The sequence below is a fragment of the Rhineura floridana genome, chromosome 1, assembly GCF_030035675.1.
Source record: "Rhineura floridana isolate rRhiFlo1 chromosome 1, rRhiFlo1.hap2, whole genome shotgun sequence".
NCBI lineage: Eukaryota > Metazoa > Chordata > Lepidosauria > Squamata > Rhineuridae > Rhineura > Rhineura floridana.
Genome location: NC_084480.1, coordinates 104,791,646 through 104,817,177, shown reverse-complemented (window position 1 = coordinate 104,817,177; position 25,532 = coordinate 104,791,646). Strand labels below are relative to the sequence as shown.

The 25,532-nt window shown below is 40.8% G+C and overlaps 1 protein-coding gene across 1 annotated transcript in view; it reads left to right on the top strand.

Moving 5' to 3' along the window:
• Window positions 1-9,673: 9,673 nt before the first annotated feature.
• The window catches only part of TMC1 (transmembrane channel like 1), a 141,178-nt gene continuing 125,319 nt past the window's right edge, over window positions 9,674-25,532 (top strand). The window contains exons 1-3 of the mRNA XM_061609349.1: window positions 9,674-9,727; window positions 14,201-14,395; window positions 14,518-14,569. Coding sequence (XP_061465333.1) covers window positions 9,674-9,727; window positions 14,201-14,395; window positions 14,518-14,569 — 301 coding nt within the window. The remainder of the gene's footprint in view (window positions 9,728-14,200; window positions 14,396-14,517; window positions 14,570-25,532) is intronic.

Below are 25,532 nucleotides of genomic sequence, written 5' to 3'. Positions count from 1 at the left end.
AAGAATGAGAGGGAAGAATGCATAACACACTTCAACAAAAGTGGGTACGTTGCAGTAATTAGCAATAGTACTCTTGTGCAATGAAAACTTTTTTAATGGACTTTTTATCCTAAGAAAAGTGACAGAAAGAAAATCACAATGGAAAGTGCAGGATAACAACCACTTGATGGCAACGTCGTATAACCTCGGGGCAAATTGTGTGAAAATAAATCAGGACAATTGCTCAGTATATGCTTTATCTCGAAGTGACCTCAATTTGTGTTAAGCTGAATTTCCTTTACTCATTTGTGTTACTTTGTAACTTGCAAATCTCACAGATCTCATACATTTTAGGAATAAAGAACAAGCACACCTAGAGTGGCAAGATAAAATTAGAAATATCTCTGCCTTCATTATGAATGTTTGTAGATACTATAGCTTCAGAAGGAAAGGTCTAAAGAGGACTAAGCAGCAAAATATACAAAGTCCCATATTCTTACAGTACACAATCTTTTGTGGGGTTGAGGGTTAGTTTTATGGAGGAGAGAGAAAGACAAAGATGACCATCAAAGACAGTGGGGAAAAGAGATTTCCCCCTGCTTCATCATGTGGGGAAGGTTGATGTGCAGTTGTGAAAAAATGTATTTTTTGGCCAAAACTTTAGCTGCTGGCCTCTGGGACAATGGTGATGACATGATGAATGCTTGGGGCTAAAAGTCAGGAAAACAATGAAAAGATGAATACATTTAGGGGACGGTTATAAGGATGGTGAGGGTGGGGTCTGAAAACTAGGTTCTATGAGGAACTCTGGAGATAAATGGCTATGCTTAGCCTGGAGAAGAGACGATTAAGGGGAGGCATAATTACAACTGTTTCAGAGATGTGAAGGGCTGTCACACAGATGGAGCAGACTTATTCGCTGTTGCTCCAAAGGGCCAGGAGTGGTGCCAAAGAGGGGGCATGTGCCCCCCCAAACAAGGAGCTCGCCCCCTACCTAGTATATTTCATCCACCTAGAAATATACTTTGCACCTTCTGTGCCCCCCCCAAATTTGTTCTGGTGCCTGTGCCCCCCCCTACAGATTTTTTTTCTGGTGCTGTTGCTTGCAAGGGCGGCAGGATTAGAACCAACATGTGGCAATTCAGGGAAGCCAATTTCACCTAAACAATGGTGTAGCAGACTCCACTGGAGGGTGGTGGGCACTCCTTTGCTGGAGGCCGTTAAGCAGATGCTGAGCAGCAACCATCTGTCAGAGATTCTGTACTTTCAATATTTCTGCACTGTGCATAGGTGATCTCCAAGATCCCTCCCAGCACTAAGATGCTATGAATTTAATATTTGAGAAAGACCCTGAAAACAATATATCACTTGCCACTTTCCTTTGAAGAGCATAGTAATGCCTGACCTTGGTGCATTCTACCTTCCACGGGAAAGCCATTTTATCTACTTCATTTCAGCAGGTTATTGCTTGTTATGCTGCTTCTAGATGACCTGTTTATTGAGCATTCACTCTGATTTGTCTACAGGGAGGTTAGATGATGCTGTGTGAAAGTAAGCGTCATTCCACACTTTCCACTGCATTTTCCTATTGCTTTTTTATTGTGAAAAGTGCAGGAAGTTGCACAAGACTAACTTTTGTCTTTCACCAAGCCTTCAAAATCTTTTTCCCAGTTGGTATCAGTCTTAGATTTGAATTGACTTTCTGTATGTGTTGTTGTTTTAAACTGTTTTTTTAATATTTATATATATTTTTAAATTGTTGTTATATATGCAATTTTTTATATATAACTGTTTTATATATGTTATCATATTGTAAATCGCTTCGGGACACCCCATGGGAAGTGATTCATAAACAAAATAAATAAATAATAAAAGATCCCTGCAATCAACTATAATTGTACAACCTGAATTTGCCAGGATGTGATTGAGACCCACCCCAAAATAGGGACAGACTGGAAGCACCATTATTTAGTTCACCTGCCTCAAATCACCCCTGTGGAAGCCATCCTCCTCAGGATTTGACCTGAATATGACCTGGAGCGGGTGCCAATGAACAGGTTTGTGTAATCTCTTGGTATCTTTTGCTGGGTTTGTTTTACAAGAAGAAATACATGTTTTTAGCCACACTTTTGTAAGCATTATGGAAGCTTCAGTGTTGTTAGCAATTTCTACAGCAGGAAAAGGAAGTTCTTGCTTCAAACATACTAGGTTGACTGACTACAGAGTTAGAAAAGGTGTGTCTCAGTTTCTGATGACATATGGGTTTAGATGAGTCAGGGAGAAGATTACTTATCAACAACACTTGGTTTAATAATGTTGCTCCTGGAAGTTGTGTGTGTATGTTTATCTCCAGTGCCTGAATTCATCTTGGAAGGGAATGAGCTAATCAGATGTAAAAAACCACTCCTCTCTGTGAATACATCACTTCTTCTAAAATCCAAAGCCAAGTTTTGATAGCATCTTTCCATTTGATGCCATCACTAGGCATTCCCTTAATTTTGAGTTCAAATGAGAAGAAATAGATAATATGACAAAGTTCACCTCTCTTTCACTTCACATTCTATAGTCTCTATGTTTTTGAAAAGTTATTTCTAATTTTTTTGCCTATACATTCTTTTTTCCTGTGTGATTTGACAACATCTGATTGAACTTGTTGGTTTGTGTTGACATCTGATGAGCCTCACAAGGCTGGGAGACAACCAAAGATGCTCCTACAGATGATCTCAGTGACTGAACTGGGATATAAGGATTCTGGCACTCCCTAAGATACACTGGACCTAAATTATAAGCTTTGAAATATGTATTGTTAATTTTTTTTTCATAAACTGTAAGCCAAGAACTTGGTTACAGCTGTGGTTTGTCTGGAGTGACAAACCACAAGCTTGAGTTCAAATGACACACTAAGCCAAAGCATGGGTTAGCTCACAGCAGTGCAACAGTAACAGGACTGAAGCAGGAGCAAAGAGGCCACAATCCAATCCAGGAACCCTTTCACTCACATGGTTTGGCTTAGTGTAATGTGCAAACTGGATCAATATATATTGTAAGATTGAGGGGGAGAGGGTTAGTACAGTTGGAGGCTGCTGTAGTAGTCTAATAGTTCTAGCACAATTGCCAAGTATTTTGTTTTTGGTTAGGGCAATTGATCTCAATAGATGGCCTTCTGAATGGCTAGGAAATACCTGAAAGGGGAATAGTTCTCCCTCTGCTAATACATGGTGTATTTGGATGAAGAGAAAAAGTTTGAGACAAGCCATGTACTTCAGCTGTTCCATTCTTCACCCAATTAACACTGTGTGGAGGAGGAAGACGAGTGTGCTAACCCCACTCACTTCATCACTGACTATCCCCATTGTCCTCCAAACATTGGAGGGCGACTGCCTGCTGTAGGGAGCATGCTCTACCCTGGAGCCTATGCAAATAGATCACGTATAGAGAGCTATAGAGAGTTGCCCTCCAGCTCATGGAGGGCAATGGAGACAGTGATGGAGGGGGCAGGATGAGCATGCTCATCTTTCCTCTTCCTCTTCCACACGATGTTACTTGCATAGATAATGGAATGCCTGAAGCAGATTACAGAGGAAGATGCACTGAGCGCCAGGATTAGGCTCTCTAAACACCTTTAGAGCGCTGGCCATCTCCCCAGATTTTTGGTGTGGGGGCAGTGGGCTTTGGTTATCTGTTCCAGCATTAAGCTCTGCCTCCACCTACATGCAGCCTGTATATTTGTAAATAAATACAATTATTACAAAACACCAGTTAGCCTCCAGCTCCCTCCTTCTGAAGGAAACTCTTCCTGGGTAAGTGCTACACCCCTGGAACTTCTCACTGCTCAAAGTGGGGTGAACCTAACACTTTAATCTCATCCTGTTTTTGTGCCTTTTGTTGTGTGGACCCTAAACTCATCCTGAACTCACACAGGTCTACTGAGGTAACCTTTCTCACCTTGTAGAGGTCAGGTTCACAGAGCAAAGAGCTTCAGAATCCCATGAACTGGAGTGTTTTGCACTCTCTGACCAGGTTTGCTAGGAAATGGGACTGTTAATCACCAAGGGAGCTTCCTTCACCCCTATTTGTCTGATGCTGAACTGCTACTCCCTAATTACTACTTTCATTAGGCAATCCCCTTTGATTCATGGTTGTTTTAGAAAAAGAGAGCTACTCCAGTGTATGCTGTCATGCTGTGAATCATGTGCTCCTTTGCTCCAAGCTATATTTATCACAGGCAGAAGAAACGATCGGGGAGAACTTGTGAGCTGATGTGTGTAAACATTGTGGCTCTGACTGCTACTCATAGGGGTCATTTCTCAGACAGGTTTCATGTTGCATGAATTCACCTCCTCCAATATTTTTTTTTCCCCACAGTGCTCACATGAACCAGTCACTCATCTCTCTCATAAACGCTGGCAAAGAGCAAGTGTCAAAGACCCACAAGGGGAGCACCTATTCATCACACTCTTCTGTTTTCTCAGCAAACAGCATGCAAAAGTTTTGCTTGGCCAGACTGAAAGCATGCTACAGCATGTTTCATGTCAATAGTCTCAAGTGCACACTTCCTTGCGTTTTGTAACATGAGAACCTATTTTATAGATTTTTAAATGAATATATATATATATATCACTGCTCACAAAATATCTCACACATATTAAATGCAGAATATTAAATATTGATATTAAAGTAATTAAAATTAAATTAATTGATTTAATACTAATATTAAATATTTAACATTTACAAATTTTAAATGCAGCAATAAACCCCCCCACTAAAACACCATTTCATTAAAACAAAAATTAAAATAAAACCCACAGCTAAAATGTAGGCTATCATTTTTTTACTGAATAAATATGTTTTTGCCTGTCTGTGGAAAGCTCACGAGAAGAGATGGGATGAAGCCCCCTTGAAAGGAATTCCATAGCATCAAGGCTGCAGCAGAGAAGGCACTATTCATGGTGGAGAATGGCTACACAGTTATTTTGTATGCTATTCACGGTCATATCAACCTGATAAGGGGTATTTTCTGGCGCAAGAGGGCTTCACCACCTTTTGAATCAATGATGGTTTTGATTACCATATATTCCGGCGTATAAGACAACTTTTTAACCCTGGAAAATCTTCTCCAAAGTTGGGCGTCGTCTTATACGCCCAGTCGTCTTATACGCCGGAATATACGGTATGTTATAAGAGTACATAATCTTCAGATATTGCAGCAGTCAGGTTTTTGAATGCATGCAGAAAAATTAGTATTGAACAGCATCCCCCATGAGTGGGCCATTTTAACTCCTCTTATGGTTCAAAGGACGGGCAAAGTACCTTCAAATCACATTATGTAATGATGTACATGGTTGAAAGCATGCACTTTGTCTGGAAATGTGTGCTAACTCCTAAAATATGAAAACAGATGTGATTTTAGGAGGCCATAAAGGAATCAGAGCACCCTCAGTGCTTTATAAAGCCCATGGCTGGAGCCAGTGTCATTTTGTGTGGAAATGTGTATTTACATAAAATACCAAGTCTGGCATAATAAATCAAATATCACTCAGCTATAGGCTTATTGAGTGGCCTTAGGTTACTTTCTTGCCTGACTTAAGTTCCTGATATGTAAAATAGGTTGCAGTGAGGATTAACGAAACAAGGAAAGGGGCTGTTTAAGGGCCAATCTATATAGCTAATCTTTCTGCAGTGATTGCAGTGCAAGTGGAAGATCATATAATTGAATGCTCCATCACACCATCCATACCTCCTTTTAATCTGCGATCTAACCCCCTTGTGTGTCCATTAATTCACCGGCATCCATGTGACATTCCCCACCATTTCAGACTTTCTCTAGAGAAATCCGCACTTCCCATACCCTGCTATAAACCAATTATTATTTCTGTCCCAATTATTAACCACTCTAACATCTGCAGTGAGGACGTCTTTCCCCACTTTTTTATTATGGGTGGATGACTGGGTTAGATCCTACCCTCTGTCCATGCCTCCTCCTCCTTCGTTATAGTTCATTCCAGCTTCTGGTACTGAACCAGGGTATTTCCTCCTCCTGGCTTCTGTAGCGGTATCACATTGCTTTTTTTTAAAACTACTTTTTTGTGATCAAACATAACATTGAATGTTTAATAAGTAATATTTCCATTTTGTGATATTAGGCAAACAATTCATTGGAAACACAGAATGCACCTCTGTATGAGTAAATTTTAAGTAGTATATACTATGTTATATGTAGCAGCCCAGACAAGGGTATTTTATTTTTTAAAAAGTTTCAATAAAGTTTGTTAATAAATCATCATCATCATCATTCATGCCTTCTGCAGTTGAAGGAATTTCTATTAAAACACAAACCTGTGCATGTGCGTTAATTTAAAAAAGTACATTTTTGTGCTCTTCTGGAAGAGCGCTCAAAAAGCAAACTACCGTTATGGACCAATCATCTTAAAGGGGTGGACTTAGGGCATGACAAAATGCAAAACTTTATTAGACACACACAAAAAAGGCCACACGTATGGATGCTTGAAAATCACATTTTAACAAATAAATCCAACCACAAACAAGACATGGTATGGATCTTGAAGTAACCAACCGAATATGGGAAATGTGGATTTTGAGGTTAGGTGTGGATGGGCCCTCTGTGTCTATGGAAATCTCACAAACCAGCAAGGAGAGTTCTAGCCTAGCTTTCATTCTGATGTGCTAGATTTGTGTGTTTGTGTATATGTGGTGTATTAATCTGATAGAGCGCACTGAAACATTCAAGTGGTACAGGCTCCAAAGGGCAGTACTATGAGCTGCTTCTGACCCTCTGTCTTTCCTTCTTGGTGGCAATTAAGAAGATCCTTTTTTTGCAACAGTTGACCTTTGTTTTTATTGTATTTTTTAATGTTTTTATTCTGTTGCTGTTTTTATCGTGTTGTAAACCACTTTGATGTTTTTAATGAAATAGCAGTATACAAATATTTTTCTAAATAAATAAATAAAACAGCTGAAGGGATAATTCTGAGTGGAGAAACAGCAGGAAGAGAAAAGATTAAGCAGCCCCATCCTGTGCTGTTCTGTTTCCAGTGGCAGCATTCAAGGCTGGTTTTTCATTTAAAGCAACTGCCAGGGGAACAAGATACAAATGAATGCACGTAATATGTAGATTAGCTCTGAACATGTAGCTTCGCTCTTAGTAATTAACAGTTAAGGCAAATGTGGACAACCAGAGGTGCCTCTAGACTGTCATTATTTTGTGGGAGGGATTCAAGCGCATTCCAGGAAATTTAGATTTGTGCAATTAAAGTGGATTAAAGGGCTCCGTCGCCCTAGCGCAAGAAATCCACTTTATTTATTTTGACAATATATATATACTGCTAAACTACAATTGTCTCTAAGTGGTGTACATTAAGCTCAGCAAATAAAATACAGATAGATCAGATGAAAACTATTTTTAAAAAAGAAGGGCAAGGAAATGCATTGAAGTGTGGGATGAACAGAGGATGAATGATTAACGGGAAAACAACGTGAGGAAATCAGGATGAATGCAGGATGAATGCTCATTGTATAACCTCCCTGCAAACAAATCAGAACAAATGCTCAATAAAGAAAGACCAGATAAAATGTAACCTCCACGTAAGGTTTGTGGAACAAATTAGGATGAATATTCAATAAATAGGTTGTCTGGAGGAGCACCAGATGGGCTGCTAAAATGAATTCACTGTATTGGTTCAGCTTTTATGACATGTTTACATAGGGCCAGACCAAGGCATTTTGCTGCCTGAGGAACAGCAGCAAATGGTGTCTCTCCCCCGTGCACCCCCAAACATCCAGGTTCATAGCACCCAAGGCAGGTCAAGTTGTTTAGGTATCTGAGTCTGGAACCACCACAAAATTCTCTCCCCTTCTCTGGCAGTAATAAATTAAATAACTAGTCATTTTTTAACCTTTCAGGTCACCCCAATCAGCTGCCTGATGCAGTTGCTTCACACTGCCTAATGGTAGGGCCCGTTTTGTTTGGAGCAAGTAATAATCATATGCTTAATTTTTGGTTACCATTGGCTTCAAATGAACCATTTATTAAAAACATTAATTATTATTTATAAATGTTAACATTAAGACCCATAAACAAAGATCTCAAGAGGCAACAATGGAGTACTGTTACAAATCCCTACTGTTATAGATCTGTTTCTTTTAAAACAACAATCAAAGAACAATAATAGTTGGTGAACACATGCATCTAGTGCAATTGTATCTGCAACAGGTTGGGTTAATCTTTTTTTCCTTTTGCTTGTAAGATGCCAAAATCCTGCTCCCCACTCATAAAAGACCAAACACCCCCTCACCACTTATAAAAGAAAAGCACATTGTTGTTTCAGTTGATGCCCTTTTAGTTTTTCTGTGCTTTAAATGTCTGACATCACCAGATTTGTATTAAGGAAGGATTGTTTTTAATGAAGGATCCATGGCATCCTCTGTTATTTTGAAACTGTGCTGACGATGTTGTAGGAGTTGCCTGTACAAACAGCCATGGTTGCCTCCATTAAGGTGACTTACATTTGTAAATCATCTGACTGGGGAGAGCATACCTGCCAGCTGTCAAAAATTCAAAAGAATTAAAATTAGGTTCCTTATCATGACCGCATGTTCCCATCCTCCCATCTGATGCCAAAAGCAAAGCCAATAAAATTTAGGTCAGATCAAATATGTGGATTGATTCAGATTCACATTCCTAAAGCTATGTTAAAAGCAAGAATGTTAAGACATTTCATGTTGCCATAATTTAAATCTAAAGGTGGAATGACTGATACCCCTGTTTCTTGCAACACAGTTTCTGCTGAGTATGTTGTGTTTATTCTGCAGAACAGCTAAGCTATTTTCAAGAGGTCTGATGATCTAGCATCACAGGTCTTGAAAAGCTCATTTGTGTGTTCTAATTGTGAATATCAATATTTACAAAAGGATGTAGTGTACAAATGGCTGTGCTGTTTTGATAATTCTCTGTATGAGCACAGGCAGCTATGGTCCAGCATAGCTGGACAAGACACTGCTAGGATTTGCCAGGGTCAAGGGGCCAGTGGACAAGCACCCCAAATCAACATTTTAGATGAAACTGGTCAGTCCAGTATTTGAATCAGGGATATCCTCTCCCATTCATCCTACTTAGGAGTCAGTTTATAATTTAATTTTCTGATGGAAGGTTATTTTTGATTACGTGGTTCCAGCGGCATCACTAGAGGGAGTGTGGGGGGGTGCGGACTTCCAGTGCGTGCCCTCCCAGGGGCATGGACGAGGTGGCTGGGCTTGCGCGTGCGCACTCGAGGCCAGCCACCCTGTCCATGCCCCTGGGAGGGCACGCACAGGAGGGGCACCCAGCCGGAGAAGGCCTGGGAATGCCGGTGCGCCTCCCTCACCCCACCGATGCTGCTCCCACGCTCGCCCGCCAGCCCGCCCGCCCGCCTGCCTCCGAGGAGTTGGAGCAGCCTTGCCGGGCAACGGCGTGGGGTGGGGCGGCTCTGGGTGTCATCCCCCTCATGGTGACACCCGGGTGCGGGCCGCACCCTCCGCACCCCGGTAGTGACGCCCCTGCGTGGTTCTGGTTTTTATCTTATTCTAATGCACATCTTAACATGGTGATGGGGTTTGAGAGTGTCAAAAAAACTGACAGCAATGCTGTCAGGAGTCTAGACCAAGAGGCTAGACTCCTAGCAGGGGCATCCAAGGCAGAATGGTCAAAGCTGAGACACTGGATGAAGATGCATCCCGACTGAGGAAAGCAATGGTAAACCTCCTCTGAATACCTCTTACCATGAAATCCTATGAACAGAGTATCCAAAATGCAACACGAGATAGTGCTGGAAGATGAGACCCCCCCAGGTCAAATGGCACTCAACAAGCTATGGGGGAAGAACAATGGACAAGTACAAGTAACGCTCTGACGAATGACACCACTGGGTCAAAGGCAATTGGAAGCCAGAGGCTGATGTTCACAGATGCAAAATGAGAATCTGGAGTTGTATGACATACACAATAAGAACATGGAATGTGAGAAGCATGAACCAGGGAAAGTTAGAAATTGTCAAGCAAAAAATTGAACTCATCAACATTACAATACTTGGCGTGAGTGAATTAAAATGGACAGGAATGGGATATTTTCAATCAGGCAAATAAAAACTATTTTATGCAGTTAATGAGAAATTAAGAAGATATGGGGTTGCTTTAATAGTGAGAAGTAATGTAGCAAAAGCAATTAGGAGATATAATGCAAGGTCTGAGCAAGTTGTGATATCAATAAGATTTAACGGGAAACCTATTAACATAACCATCACCCAAGTCTATGCTCCAATGGCAAACAAAGAAGAGGAACTGGAGAGGTTTTACACAGAAGTACAGGAAGAAATTTATCACACAAGATGTGCTGATAATCATGGGGGACTGGAATGCAAAAGTAGGGAACAGAGAAGAAATTGTGGAGAAATAGGGCTTAAGAGATAGAAATGAAGCAGGAGAAAGACTTATTGAATTCTGTGAAGCCAATAATTTGTTTCTTCCAAACACATTTTTTGAGCAACCAAAAAGATGACTGTATATGTGGACATCACCAAATGGTCAATATAGGAATCAAATTGATTATATAATTGGTAGCAGAAGATGGAGAAGTTCCATACTTTCTGCAAAAACAATACCAGGAGCAGACTGTGTTACAGATCATGAACTAGTCATATAATCAGAGTAAAGCTAAAGAAGAACAACAAAGCAATCATAATGCTATAATACAATTTAATTAACATCCCAGAAGAATATAAAGATCAAATAAGGAACAGATTTGAGGCTTTAAACTTACTTGACAGAGAACTAGGACTATGGATTGAAGGCAGAGACGTTATCAGGGAAGAATGCAAAAAGAAAATACTTCTAGTTAAAAAGAGAGAAAGACCTCAATGGATCACTAACAAAACTCTTAAAATGATTAAAGACTGAAGGAAAGCAAAAGGAGCCAGAAACTGGGTCAGAACCCTAAATGCAATAATACAGTCATTAGTATGTAGGGACAAAGAGAACTATCCCAATAGATATTGTATAGAAATAGAAGAGGACAACAAAAAGGGTAGAACAAGAGGCCTATTCCAAAAGATTAGAGAAATTAAAGGGAAATTTAAACCACGAGTAGGGATGTTGAATAATCAACAGGGGAACACACTGACTGACCAAGATAAAATAAAAGGAAGATGGAACCAATACACTGAAGAATTCTGTAAAGAGATGCAAGATTCATTCACGGAGGAACCGTATGATGAAGAACCAGAAATTTCAGAATGTGAAGTACAAGCTGCTCTTAAAATACTTGGAAGAAACAAATCACCAGGAACTGATGGCATACCAATAGAGTTGCTACAAGGTCAAAACCAGCACCTTGAATCGAGCTCGGAAGCATACAGGCAGCCAATGCAAGCGGGCCAGAATCGGTTTTATATGTTCGAAGGGTCTGGTCCCTGTTACCAATCTGGCCACTGCATTTTGCAAAAGCTGCAGTTTCCGAACCGTCTTCAAAGGCATCCCCACATAAAGCGCATTTCAGTAATCTAACTTGGAGGTTACCAGAGCATGGACAACTGAAGCCAGGTTATCCCTGTCCAGATAGGGACGTAGCTGGGCCACCAACCGATGTTGGTATAAGGCACTCCGTGCCACCGAGGCTACCTGAGCCTCAAGTGACAGAGATGATTCTAGGAGGACCCCCAAGCTACGAACCTGCTCCTTCAGGGGGAGGACAACCCCATCCAGGACAGGTTGGACATCCACCAGCTGGTCAGATGAACCACCCACTAGCAGCATCTCAGTCTTTTCTGGATTGAACCTCAGTTGATTAGCCCTCATCCAGTCCATTGTCGCAGCCAGGCACTGGTTCAGCACATTGACAGCCTCACCTGAAGAAGATGAAAAGGAGAAATAGAGCTGCATGTCATCAGCATACTGATGGCAACACACTCCAAAGCTCCGGATGACCGCACCCAACCATTTCATGTAGATGTTGAACAGCATGGGGGACAGAACTGACCCCTGCGGAACCCCATACTGGAGAGTCCAGGGTGCCGAGCAGTGTTCCCCAAGCACCACTTCTGGAGCCAACCTGCCAAGTAGGAGAGGAACCACCGCAATGCAGTCCCTCCCACTCCCAACTCAGCCAGTCTTCCCAAAAGGATACCATGGCTGACGGTCAGGGCCGGTGCTAGACATGCCGGGGCCCTTGGGAACCAGCTTGCCCTGGGCCCTGGCACGCATGTGCGCATGCACACATACATGCATGCACGTGCCCAGGGCCAGCCCGAGACACTCTGGAGCCCTTAGGCAAAAGCCTGCCCCAGGCCCCAGCGCTCCCCTTCCGCGATTCACGCATGGCGAGACCTGGCAGAGATGTGAGCGAGCAGCACGCATGTGTGCCATCAGCCAAGATGGCGGCAGAGGCTTCAGCCCCTTAGGAAAACCTCAGCCGCCATCTTTTTTAAGGGCACTGCTGCGTGCACAACCGCAGAACAAGGTAAGTTAAGCAAGGGAAGGCGGAGCCCCGAAGTTCTTGCTGTGCGATCAGCGGCAGTGATCCTGCCATGAATTGCGGAAGGGGAGCAGAGGGGCCCCTCAGGGGCTCCTGTAACCTCAGAGGCCCTCAGGCCAGTGCCCCACCTTGCTGCCCCCTGGAACTGGCCCTGCCGATGGTATCGAAAGCCACTGAGAGATCAAGGAGAATCAACAGAGGTCATCATACAGGGCAACCAAGGCTGTTTCCGTGCCAAAACCATGTATTTTTATTTTTTTTATGAAGTATTTGTATATAGCCCTCTCATAAAATATCAGAGCAGCATACAGCAATATAAAACATGAAAAAGTACAAAACAGTAATTAAGGTTGTAAGGTGATAATTCCTCGGAATACTAAAATATCCAAATGAAATTCAGTACACACATTCAGAACACAATTCTATATGCAAGTTTAAATTCCAGCTTGACGGCCACACACCGCCATAGCCACTTTCAAAATTGTTGTTGGTGTTGTGAGTTGGGGGGGAGGAAAATAAAAGATTTCCTTGGAACGTAGACATCAGAAAGGAAGTTGGAGTGCACATTGAGAAAATCTTTTGCTTTTCCATGTATGAACCCTCAGAAAGAGGGGAAGTGTGATCTCTCCTTTGGAACATTTGAAACGTCTTAAAGGAGGCTGGTGTGCAGCATGTTCCTAACAGCATATTGAGCATCAAATATGAAACCCAGCTCAATCACTGCACCCACCACCTTGTAAGTGTATTATTCTCCAACGTCACCCTCATCCAAACAGCTGCACCCCCACACCCCAAAAGCTATGGGGAAAGAGCACTTGTTTCTCTATATAACCACTCTCTCAACATCACTGATAACTGTATAAACCTTTGTTGTTGATAAAGCCTGTTTATCTTGCTTTTAAACTTACATCCCCCCCTTTTTTAATGTGGTGCGACAGGGCTTGATAGGCCAGTGGATTTCCTTCCACTTGCTTCAACTTAATGTTATGGTTGACTGTTGTGTCTTCAGACCCCTTCAGTATCATCCATTCCTCAGAGGGGAGAAACTGGAGACATGAGACCTTCTTACTTATTGAAAGCCATCCAGGGAGCAACAGATGCTTTAAGAATGCTGATCAGAATCTCCACCTAACTACCTCATGGTCTAGATGGAGACAGCCCAATGTTTTGTTTTGTTTTTAATAATTGGAGCTCATAAACATTGGAAAGACCCACACACAAACAATTCAAGCTTACAACGAGGGTGCAATGTTAGATTTAGCTCCACAGCACCGTAACTGTACATTTTATTTGTTTTACTTTTAAGATAAGGTGTCAGAAGTACATTTGAGATGGACTGTCTGAAACTGGATCTTCTACAGAGAACTAAACTCCAGCAATTTAAGCTGGGCTGCTTTAACGTGATGAAGATGAAGGGAAGGCTCTGGATTTTCCTTGGCATAATGAGAGATTTTTAAGGGGAGGGCGGTTCTTGGTGAAGTGCTTGAAGTCACAAGGGTTTCCATGATTCTTCATAGCTAGAGCTTATATGCACTGCAATTCTGGGAACCTGCACTTCTCAAGTTTCACAGCTTAGTGGCCAATAAATCTCCACAGTGCTTATTTAACCATTTCAGTATATAACCGAAAGAGTAGGAGAGAAGGAAAACAACCTCAAGCAGGTTTGACCTTGAATGCATGTTTTGCTCAACACTCCAAAAGGAATCCAATGAGCCCAAGTTTGAAACCGAACACTCGGCTGTACCTGGGAGGCATCCTTGCTATGACCTGGAGTTTCATTCCTTCACTACGTCAGCAATTAGCACCACAGCTCTGTTTCCAAAGTGCTGCCAACTAAATTTCCTGGTTGACCTAATCGACGCCTGTAGCATTCGCAGTGAAGCACTCGAAAAGAAAGTAGGATGAATCAGCAAAGTGTAGGCGACAGATACTATGTCAATATTCAGTGAGGATGATAGATATACCAAGGAAATTAGCAGAAGCTTGGATTATGCTTTCGATGTATAAAAAATCTCCAGGACAAGAAAGGCTTCACCTGCTTGATTTCTGCATGCCGAGGAGCTGTTAAAGGTACAGAAGCTAGCAAAAAAAAAGGAAGTCAAAGAAAAGGAATGAGCTTACTCTCCCACAAACCCCTTTCTGATGGCAATAGCACCCTATCCTGATTTTTTGGTTAGTAGGTGAAGGGGATTGCCCAGGGAGGTAATCATCCTGCTGTCTGCAAAATAGTGCAGGCACAGAGTGAGTCTTCCTTCCTTCCTTAATATTATTTTTTTTGGAGCAGACAGATTGCATGAGGAAATGTATGCTCATAACCCCTGATTCATACATAATATTCTCTGTGTGTTGAGATTAAGGGTCATGAGCATTACATTTGCTCTCAGGGCCAGTGTTGGGGGTTGGTGCCCTTACATTGCTACCAAAGTCCCAATGCCCTGGAAGGGCCACTGCCAACTGGGGATGGGGAAAAAATCATTTCACCAAATTCATACATTTCTGAAACAATATACAAACCAAAACACAGATATCCTCAGAAATGCACACTTCTCCACATTTTGCAGTGCAGTTCTCCAGCCAAGTAATGTGTACGAAAACGTACATACTGCGTGCTTACAGAGGCATATATTAATGAAAATAACATACAAAAAAGGCATTATGTTAGGGGAAATCACTTTTCAAAAAATGCATATATTAGGCAAAATCGCATGCAAAAATGTGTATATCAGGAGAAATTCGCACTAAAATGATGAATTTTCACAAGGACTTTTTTTAAATAGCAAACTGATGTGGAAATGTGGAGAACTGAACTTATGACTGGAAAAAATGGCCCGATTCACCCATCCCTCCTCTGGGCCAACCCCATTGCTGCTGCTCCTTGCCATCATCACTGCTTATTCACTCACCCACCTACTTGGCTGCATGGGGAAGCCGCAGCATGGGGGAAGAGAGCTGGCAAAAATCACTCCTCACCCCCTTGTTAGAGACCTCTGCTGAATCAGGTGCCCTTCTGTGAGTGGAAGGGCAATGTTGGATGCACCCCATTTTCAAATATTAAAAATATTAAACTTTAAAATGAGCAAAGAGTTTAAAAAGAACCTATGGCAACTCATAGTCATCACTACCCTTGGTATTTCTTTAAGTCAGTGGTTTTATTACATTCACACCAAACATCAGGTTGAAGCAAATCCAGAGCTTGGAAAAGTTACTTTTTTGAACTACAGCTCCCATCAGCCCCAGCCAGCATGGCCACTGGATTGGGTTGATGGGAGTTGTAGTTCAAAAAAGTAACTTTTCCAAGGTGTGCAAATTACATTACATTATAAAACATCTTTTCATTGGTCCTAATCCTGAATTGTGAGCAATAAATGCTATTTATCGCCACCTGCTGGAATCAGTTATATATTATCACATTACACTATCCTGACAACCAGGGCCAATTGTCGGTATCAGCAGAGATCACAGGAGGTGAAGCACATTTCTCTTATGAAATATGAGCTTTGCAACTGGCCAGCACACACAACATAGCATTTGGCTGTACAGTAATTCTTGGAAATTTCCAGTACATTTCCATATAAACAATGACAACTTGGGGATATCCCAATAGTTTGTGAATGGACAAATTAGCTGTTATTTATCAGTTCTGAGGCTCAGATGATCTCATTGTTCCATCTGCTGTTTCTGTTTCTTTTTCCAGAAAATGGAAATATCAATCATTTTTTTCAGAATAAACCCACCTTATATTTGCTTAGCAACTATCAAGGATCATTTTCCCGTGTCACTCCTTTTGCAACCAGCAAAATGTAGAGAACGGGTATAGCAAACATATATTTGCTTAGAGTCACTTTTTTCCTTCCATTTGTAATCAGCAAAATTGGTGGTTAGGGTATAAAATATTGTCTAACATGGAAACTGATACACTTCTACAAAAGGAGAGTGTAAGGAAAGAATATGTGACATTTATAGGCTACCTTTCCTCCAAGGAGCACAGGGCAGCAGCATACATGGCTCCCCTCTTAACTTCACAGCAATCTTGAGAAGTAGTTTAAACTGAGAGATGGTGACTGGCTCAAAAATCATTTAGTGAGGTTTATGGCTGAGTGGAGATTTGAACGTGGGTCTCCTTGGCCCTTGGCCAACACTCTAACCATTCCACCACACTGGCTCTACCTGCTAATCCTTCTTTCAAAAATGGAGGTGAGCTGGGAAAGGAAATGTGGATCAGGAGGTGAACCAGGAAGTGGGAAGACGGGACCTAGCAGCTAGCCTTGTGTATAATAACCTCTTTTAACAACATAATAAAGACCTTTTGCACAAAAATTTCTTTCTAAATAGGGATATTCCGGGGCTAAACTTGCCACAGTGAATAGGTGATGGGGCTTCTTTACCTCTAGTAGTTTGATGAAAGGAGATTTTCACCAGGTGGAAGATATAGTGCCATAATAGTCTGTATAGGAGAAGCTTCACTTCCTATTGATCTCCTAGCACCCTCTCAGTGCTTCCTCCAACATCTGTCAGGAGGGTGGTACAAGAGAGAGGGACTTTTCTGTAGTGCTCCTCCATTTATGGAATGGTCTCCTCAAGAAGACTGACCTGGTGCCTATATTAACATCGCTTACAGATTTTTGAAATATTAAGGGGTATATAAAAACATTTAAATAAATACATGAAATAAATAAACATCCTTTTGGCACCTGGCAAAGACTTTTCTCTTCTCCCAGACATGTGATTGCCAAATGTTTTCTGTTGCTTTGGAGGGCATTGTTTAATTGGTTATTTTAATTGGTCAATTTTTCCAGTGATCACACTGAGGTTGTTGGGGGAGGTTGACACTTTAAAAATTATTATTCTGTGATGTAGTGCATGATCACTCTATTTAGCTCTTTGCTGTCACTTACAATTTTATGCAATTTTTGTGTTTGTATTTTATCTTCTCAGAGTAAGTTGCCTTGAGACTCTTCCATCTAAGGCAATGAATAAATATTATTAACAATAATCATAATAAATATATTTAACAGTAGGCAACACTAGTCGGGCAGAAGTTTACCAAAAGGCCGTGCCATTTGCCCTGCAAAGTATCTCCTTAAATCCAGATGTGCATGGGAGGAATTATAGTCAGAGTGAACAAAAGGCACTCTACACATGTTCAAATCAATTTTCCTTCTGTTCTTGATCCACGTATTCCAGGTGTCAGCTCCAGCATGGGCAACTCAGATCAGATCCATGTGTGACAGTAGTTTGGTGCTACTCACATCCCTTTAATTAGCAGGGTTCACATGATGTTACTGGCAAACAGAAGCTATCATGCAGTTTCCCCCCTATAAATTTGTATGAATCCAATCCTCTGATAATACGAAAAGGGAAGGAAAAAAGTCTTCACTCCTTTTCTCTAGTGCTTGCACGCTTTGCTCTGATGCTTTTAGGTGGGTCTGTCAATCGTTCCCCTCTCCACGCCCACTCCCTCCTCCTCCCTTCTTTCATTTCATTTTCTGGGGGCTGACAAACAACTTCCGGCTGCTCTCCCCCATTCTGCAAGCCTTCTTTATGTTGCTGCAAATGGTGCCTTATTTTTCTTTCCCCCCTAATTTGCATGCAAAAGCATAACCCTGCTCAAAGAAAGATTTGTATTTCATCTGAATTGTACCAGAGAAAACAAACACTGTAATTTAATTAACTGCTTTTTGAGCACAGTTGAAGGGTGTGATGCATACACCCCATATGGGGTAGACCCCACAGAAAAAAAAGGAACAGAATGAAGCATGTTATTCTCCTTTAAGTATTAGCAGACACTGGATAGTGAGCATGCAGAGCTTACTAAGTTTACCAAGTTTCAGCTCCAAGATCAGACTTACAAACCACCGTGTAGATGAGCCCTAAGTCTGCCCTGTTCACCTTTGATCACAGTATTGATTTGCTTGTAGCTGCTGTCTCTCTCTGCTGTTTTATGTACCTTAAGGTTGTTTCATCATTGTTTAGCTGCTGCTGACTGCTTTTGCTGTTTTAGATGTCCTGATAACTTTTGTTGGATTTGTTTTATTGCTAGTATTTTATTGTTCTGCATTGTACTTGAAAGCCATTTTGAGGACCGAAATGGTGGGCTATAAATCCTATGAATGAACAAACAAAGTAAGCATTCATGCTGTGCTATGTGCTGTACAACAACATACTTTCAGTCAGAAGATCATGACCTGCTTAGCTAGTGTCTTGTCACACCCTCTAACTTCAAAACCCTATTCCCTAATTCCAGATGTCTGTGAATGGCCCATGGTTACTTTCAGTGAGGGAAATGCAGTGAGATATATGCTTAGGGCTGGTTCACACTTCACACATGCATGTCCATCATTTGACAACTATAGCGTCAAACAATGAATTTGCGTGTGTCATAGAACCACCACAGATCAAATATCTCAGACAGAACTTTCATATCACCTCAAACACAAATGAGTCAGTTGATACATGGCTGTGAATTGTAAAGTGTTGAAACAATCAAGCAACAAGACAGATCAAGTGATGCATTCAGAACAGGACAAGTTCTTGGGCTGATCTGTGCCTCAAGTGAGATTTGGATTTTTCTCTCTCTCTCTGTCTTTCTGAGTAGGGGTTTTCATCTGCTCCCCTCTCTTCACTGAATGCATGACGGAGGCAGTCGGACATTCCTGCCAGCCTCATTTCTGAAGATGGCATGTCTGCTGGTTATACTTTCCTGGTAGTTGTGAATACAGTCAGGGCCGGTGTTATCATTAGGCCAACTAGGCAGCTGCCTAGGGCGCAGACCTCAGAGGGGAGCAGTACTGACCTTTGAGGGGCACAGTTTTATACAGATTAGTTTTTTTAACCCTTGGAAAAAATGCACCTAAAACAAATTTAGCAGCTTCAAGTTTTGTGCTTTTCATTTTTTCTACAAGACATCTATTTTTGAAAATTGAAGTTAGCAACTTGCCCCTCCAATCTCTCTTTCTCTCTCTCTCCCCAGTTCACCAGCCATTCACAACCTGGTAGCAGCACCAATAGTGCTGCTTAGTGGACCTACAAACAGCAAGAAAGGGTATTGCTGATCACCCCAGAGGTTCCTGGGTCATGCTGTGTTATCTCCCATTTCCCAACAAAAAGAGAGGCAGCAACATGTGTGGTTGGTGAATTTGGTGGGTCTGGCTTGCTGGGAAGTCGCCGTTCCGGGCTGTTTTACGTAAAAGCGTATTATAGCCCGGAACGGGTATTGGAACGTGGCTTATGTGGGAGTTTTGTGTCTTATTGCATGCATCCCATGTAGTCATGTGGGACTGGTGAATTTCGGAGGTATGGCTCACTGGGAAGTCACCATTCCGGGCTGTTTCATTCCATTCTGGAGGGTATTTTGGTTGTTAAAGGGTTAATAAAATCCTATCGGAATGGTTTTTGTTCCTAAATGTTGTTCTCAAGTGTCTCTAACACATCCCAATGTTTTTGGCATCAATTTCTTTTATAAAGGGCCCGTTCCGGCCTGTTCCATTCCATTCCGGCTTTTACACCGTCCCCAAAAAGAAGGGTTTAAGGATTTTTTTAAAAAGAAAAAAATTCTTATTAGTAAAAGATGTAGAGTTTGTTGGTGCATTAAGGAGTAAATTCAATATCCTATAGATTACGGCAAAGCCTTTGATTGTGTGTAGATCATGAAAAACTATGGAAAGCTTTTAAAGAAATGGGGATGCCACAGCATCTGATTGTCCTGATGTGCAACCTATACTCTGGACAAGAGGCTACTGTAAGGACAGAATATGGAGCAACCGATTAGTTCCCCATTGGAAAGGGTATGAGATGGGTGTATTTTATCACCCTATCTGTTTAATCTATACACAGAACATATCATACGGAAAGTGGGATTGGACCAAAATGAAGGCGGTGTGAAAACTGGAGGGAGAAATATCAATAATTTAAGATATGCAGATGATACCGTACTACTAGCAGAAATCAGTAATTATTTGAAACGAATGCTGTTGAAACAATGGATTAAATCCATAAAGAAAGGTACAGACCTGAACTTACAAGATCTGAACAGGGTGGTTTACAACAGATGCTATTGGAGTTGCTGATTCATAGGGTCGCCATAAGTCATAATCGACTTGAAGGCACGTAACACACACAAAACCCAAAAAAGGGTAGGCACCTCAAAAGGAACAAAAAACAACAACAAAGGGAAGAACTTCAAAGGTGCCAGCCAGTGAAAAAACAATGAATATAGGTGTAAAATATTTATTATGTGCCCAGCGCGTTTTGGGTATAAATACCCTTATCAAGGGCAATCTGTAAATGACAAATACATAATATTACAAATATAAACATATTTACAAAAACACTGGCTATAATATGCTAATTAACAAGAAAAAAGGAAAAAGGAACAACCCAAGAAGCTCATTAACAACTATACATTGATAAAAAACTAACTAAAAGATAAAAAATATACTTTCACACAGTATATAACGTGACAGTCTTCTCGTCAAAACAAAAGAGATAAATTCCCAAGCGCAGCTGGCTCTAAAATACACAGCTAATTACCCACAGAGTAGAAATAAAGCATTCGTTCTTAAACACACACATACATAGAAAGGAAAGCATGATTATTTGTTATACTGCTTCTCCAACCACCGTCAAGTTCCATGAGGTCAGCACTTACCCAGATTATTTGGAAGGAGAGAGGATATAACACACACTTTTTTGTCAAATGAAAAGAGACACTTTTCACTGGGTTGTGATCTCTCTACACAACTGCAATTCTAAGAGGGGTGGAATTTCTGGTGAGAAGGGAGTGGGGCGCCTGTCAGTTTTCATTTTACAAATAGTATGTATTATATCTTCTAAGGAAGTCACTGAGGTTTATGGTATTTTCTGTTTTGTAACATTTGAGTTTATTTATAAACATACAGGTTGCACATAAGTTTCACATACAGCTGAAACACTCCAACAGACAGCCAGAATCCACTGCCCCACACCAGACCTCCAGAGAGAGGCACTCCTTCCAAAATGGCTCTTCCCAGATATTGCTGAGCCCCAATCCCAGGCTCTGGTTGCTTTCTCTATGTCTCACTCAAAAACCGCAATTTATCCTCTTTATTTCCTTTTACAGATATCCACACAGAAGTGCCATCTGTATTATACATTTAAAGCAGTTTTATACCACTTTAAAGAATCACACTAATGCCACAAATACAAAATTGAATCAAAATTGGCTGCCTTCATCCCAAAATAGCCTCATGATTGAGCTAGCCTTGCTCTGAACGACTGTAAGAGAAAACAAGATGGCAGCAGTCTTCCAGTCCACTCGATATGAAAGGAAGCTGCTTTATATGAAGTCAGATCATTGGTCTATCTATCCTAGGCTCCATCTGCACTATACATTTAAACCACTTTGGGAACTGTAGCTGTGTGAGGGGAACAGAGTTATAAGAGTGCTGAACACCCTTCACAAACTACATTTTCTAGGATTCTTTGGGGGAAAGCAATGACTGTTTAAAGTGGTATGATACTGCTTAAAATGTAAAGTGTGGATGAGGTCCCAGTACTGCCTACCCAAACCGTGGCCTTGAACCAGTGGTTTGCGAGCATCATTCAGGTGGTCTGCAGCATGTCTGTATTAAATATTAATTTTTAATTGTATGGTTATTGGTTCTTTTTTTCCTTATATATTATTATATTGTTTTACAATAGAAATTCTGTGGAATGCAAATTGTAACACAATAAAAATACAATGTAAGAAGTAAAAGAAGCAATAAACATGCAATTAAAATCATACAGCATCTAGCATAGTTCATTACAATGAACGTTGTAGGAATACAATGTGGTGTGCTCTTTTGTGCCAACTCCCAGTGAGATTTGCGGTTCTGTAAGAAGACTTCTCCCCACTCTACTTGAGGGGGGAAAGAAAGAGGGCAAGAGAAGCCCTTCAGGCCTGCTGACCCTTCTACGCTGCCCCTAAATGGCAAACTAAACTTTCATGAAAAATGAATGAGTCAGGAAATTAGTACCTTCTTATATTTCAGAGAGCGAAACTGCACCAGCACCCTTTCGCCGACAGACAAAAGTATGTTGATGTGCTAGATACTTTATCTGAAACAACTTATCCTGGTAATTGCCCAGGCAGGCAGGTGCTCAAACAGTCTTGTTAAATACAGTCAGGATGCCTAGATGTGAGAAGCCAACTGCCTCACCGAGAAATGGTAATGACAATTTTAATTATACATCTTATCCCAGCATTCTTTTGGTGGATAATTCTAGTCTTATTGCTGAAACTCCTTTCTGACACCACTCCTGTTTTGGGAGAACTTTTGCATTGCCTCTGAAATTTGCTTTCATTTCATTTGCTTTCAGCTTCTTTCTTTCCTTTTGGTAGCCTAACTATTAACTTCCTACTAACTTGTAAATCAAACTCTGTGCTGGCATTCTCTGTTTTGAACCACAATGGAGAGCGAGCGAGCGAGAGGAATAAGAAGAAAACAGAATTTCCTATCAGTCTTGGAATCTCTCAGTTCAGGCAGACATCTACTTTTCCATATATGACTTGAATACACTAAGTTGTCAATAATGAGGAGAAACTTAAGCAATTCTTCCAAGATATTACTGCTGGCACCAGAAGCCATTGTTTTAAGTCTTGTTTTCATCTCGTAGTATTGGGAAGTTACAATCTATAATCACTAAAACATTACAATAATAATAATAATAACAACAACAACAATTTCATTTATGAATCTCATAAACCAATAAAAACATATATAAACACAATACAGATAAAAATGCTCACTTAAAAATGTGCCAGATATGTGATACAAATTCATTTTATCTGAGTCTTCTAGTTTTAGAGCATCAAATATAGCTTTTCTAAGGAAATATTCATGAAAACATTTCAGCTGGCATGAGGATTTTCCCATCAGTGAAAGAGTATATTTACAAAAAATTAAATAAACCATTCTCTTGGAACCAGTAGGAACTACCACACCTTTTATAATGTGACACTCTGTCCAGTGCATGGTTAAAATGACTAGATACATGTTTAGTTCATATTGATTTAGAAATGTGTTATTTATAGGGCAACATCTCCTTGTCTTAATCAGAGCATATGAATGTTATGAAATTAATTCCAAAATAAGTTTTAGATCTGATCCTGAATTTCCCATGATAAGCAGGTGGCCCTATTCATCTTGAAGCTTCCATTCAGCCTATACTATCTGTGACTTTAGTATCTGGAAATTCTTATCCTACATATTCTTTGATGCTGGGCTTGGATTTAAGGTTCCCTCCCTTCCCCTCCATTTTTATTTTTATAGCTCAACATACAGTGTTGTTTGCATGCCCCAAATGACTTTTTGTTAATATGTAAAATATGTATAAGCTTCTCATTTATGGCATAAAAGGAATACTTTGAAGGCATCGCTTGGGATATTCTCAGTATCTTTCAGTGAAAGGGTTATACCAATAGTTGTTTAACTTCAGTTCAGAATGCCTCTGTTGATTCATGAAATGTACATGAGCCTAACTGACTGCAACCATAAACATGCTTATTCAGAAGTAAGTATCAGTTCTATGGTTTTGGAAACCTAAGAGACAATTGCATGCACGCACAGACACATATACCACTCTCTTGCTCCCTTCAAAGTATCAGAAAGACCTGTGACAAACACACGTGGCTGTGATGAGGATTATTTGAGCAGTCTTTACACAAAGGGTTCCTGCTCTCTGACTCTGCTAGGACCTCCTGAATGACTTCTGTTTCTGAGAGAATGGTGTTTTGTATGAACTTACCTATGCTTACTACTGACTTCAGTGCACCTTGCTTTCAGGTAATGGCAGGATGCTGGGCTGTTGTATTGTGTTCAAAGATTACATTTCATTTCTCTCAGTTAAGTTTTCAGACAAATGTTTTCCACTGATTCATTGCCACTGCCCTAATATTGGTTAGAGTGCAGGATTAGGACTGAGGAGACATGGGTTCAAATCCCCACACATGATGATCAGCACTGAACCAGTCAAGCTTTCTGTGAGGAAAGTGATGTAACAGTTACACATTTTATATGGTATTTTTATTTGTTAAAATATATTATCAGGGTTACCAAAATTATTCTTTTACTCCAAAATCAGGAATACGGCAGAGAGATTTTGTGGTACCTTTTTAACCTTGGAAAATGGTGGCATGTGATATACAATCTTGCGTTATCTCTGTTCTAGGTTCTGTGCACACTCAGGCCAACATACCCAGGTTTTGCCACCTGAAGGAGAGGCCTTGCTGGCAGTTCCACTAACATGTGAAGCCCATAGGCCAGCAGTGCATGAGAGGGCCTTTTCTGTGGTGACCCCCAAATTGCAGAATGCTGTCCCTTCTAAGGTGCATCTGGCTTTGTCACTATACAGTTCAATGTCAGGTCAAGAAGATGCACCTTTTTGCACAGGCTGTAAATGCGTACAAATAAATAAAGAAGTAAACATTTAGGTCAGACCACTCTGTTTGCGAACATATGGCTGATGCACAACCTGTGCCAGTTGTACTGTGGGGGTAGAGCAGTTACAGTATGGATGGCTACCTCTTGGATAGGAGGGGCTAAGCAGCAGCTGGTGTAAGCAGGCTGGTGGAGAAATCCTGTTTTTATCAACTGCTGAATGATTGACTATTTCCTGCTTATCTTTTAGTGGAGAGGAGTTTTATTTATTTATTTATTTATATCTCTCCCTTCTTCCCAGCAGGAGCCCAGAGCGGCAAAGTTGAGTTGAGTTGAGTTGGGTTTGTTCTTTTATATATATTCCATGTGTATTTGAGGTTGTTTTATTCTTTGTTTTAAACTTGTTTTTAATGTTTTTTTTTTTGAAGTTGCTTTGAGTTTTACTTTTCTGAAAAAAGACTAATAAATATTATTTTTAATAATACTACAGGTGTCTGGTTGCTGTTAAGAGACTGTTCAATGATGGATAATGGGCTCTGTGTTAATTGGCTAAATGGTTGGTGGAGAAATTTGTTCAGTCTGCATTTTGAAGCGAACCAACTTAATTTGCCATTCCTGACTTATAAGCAGATCTC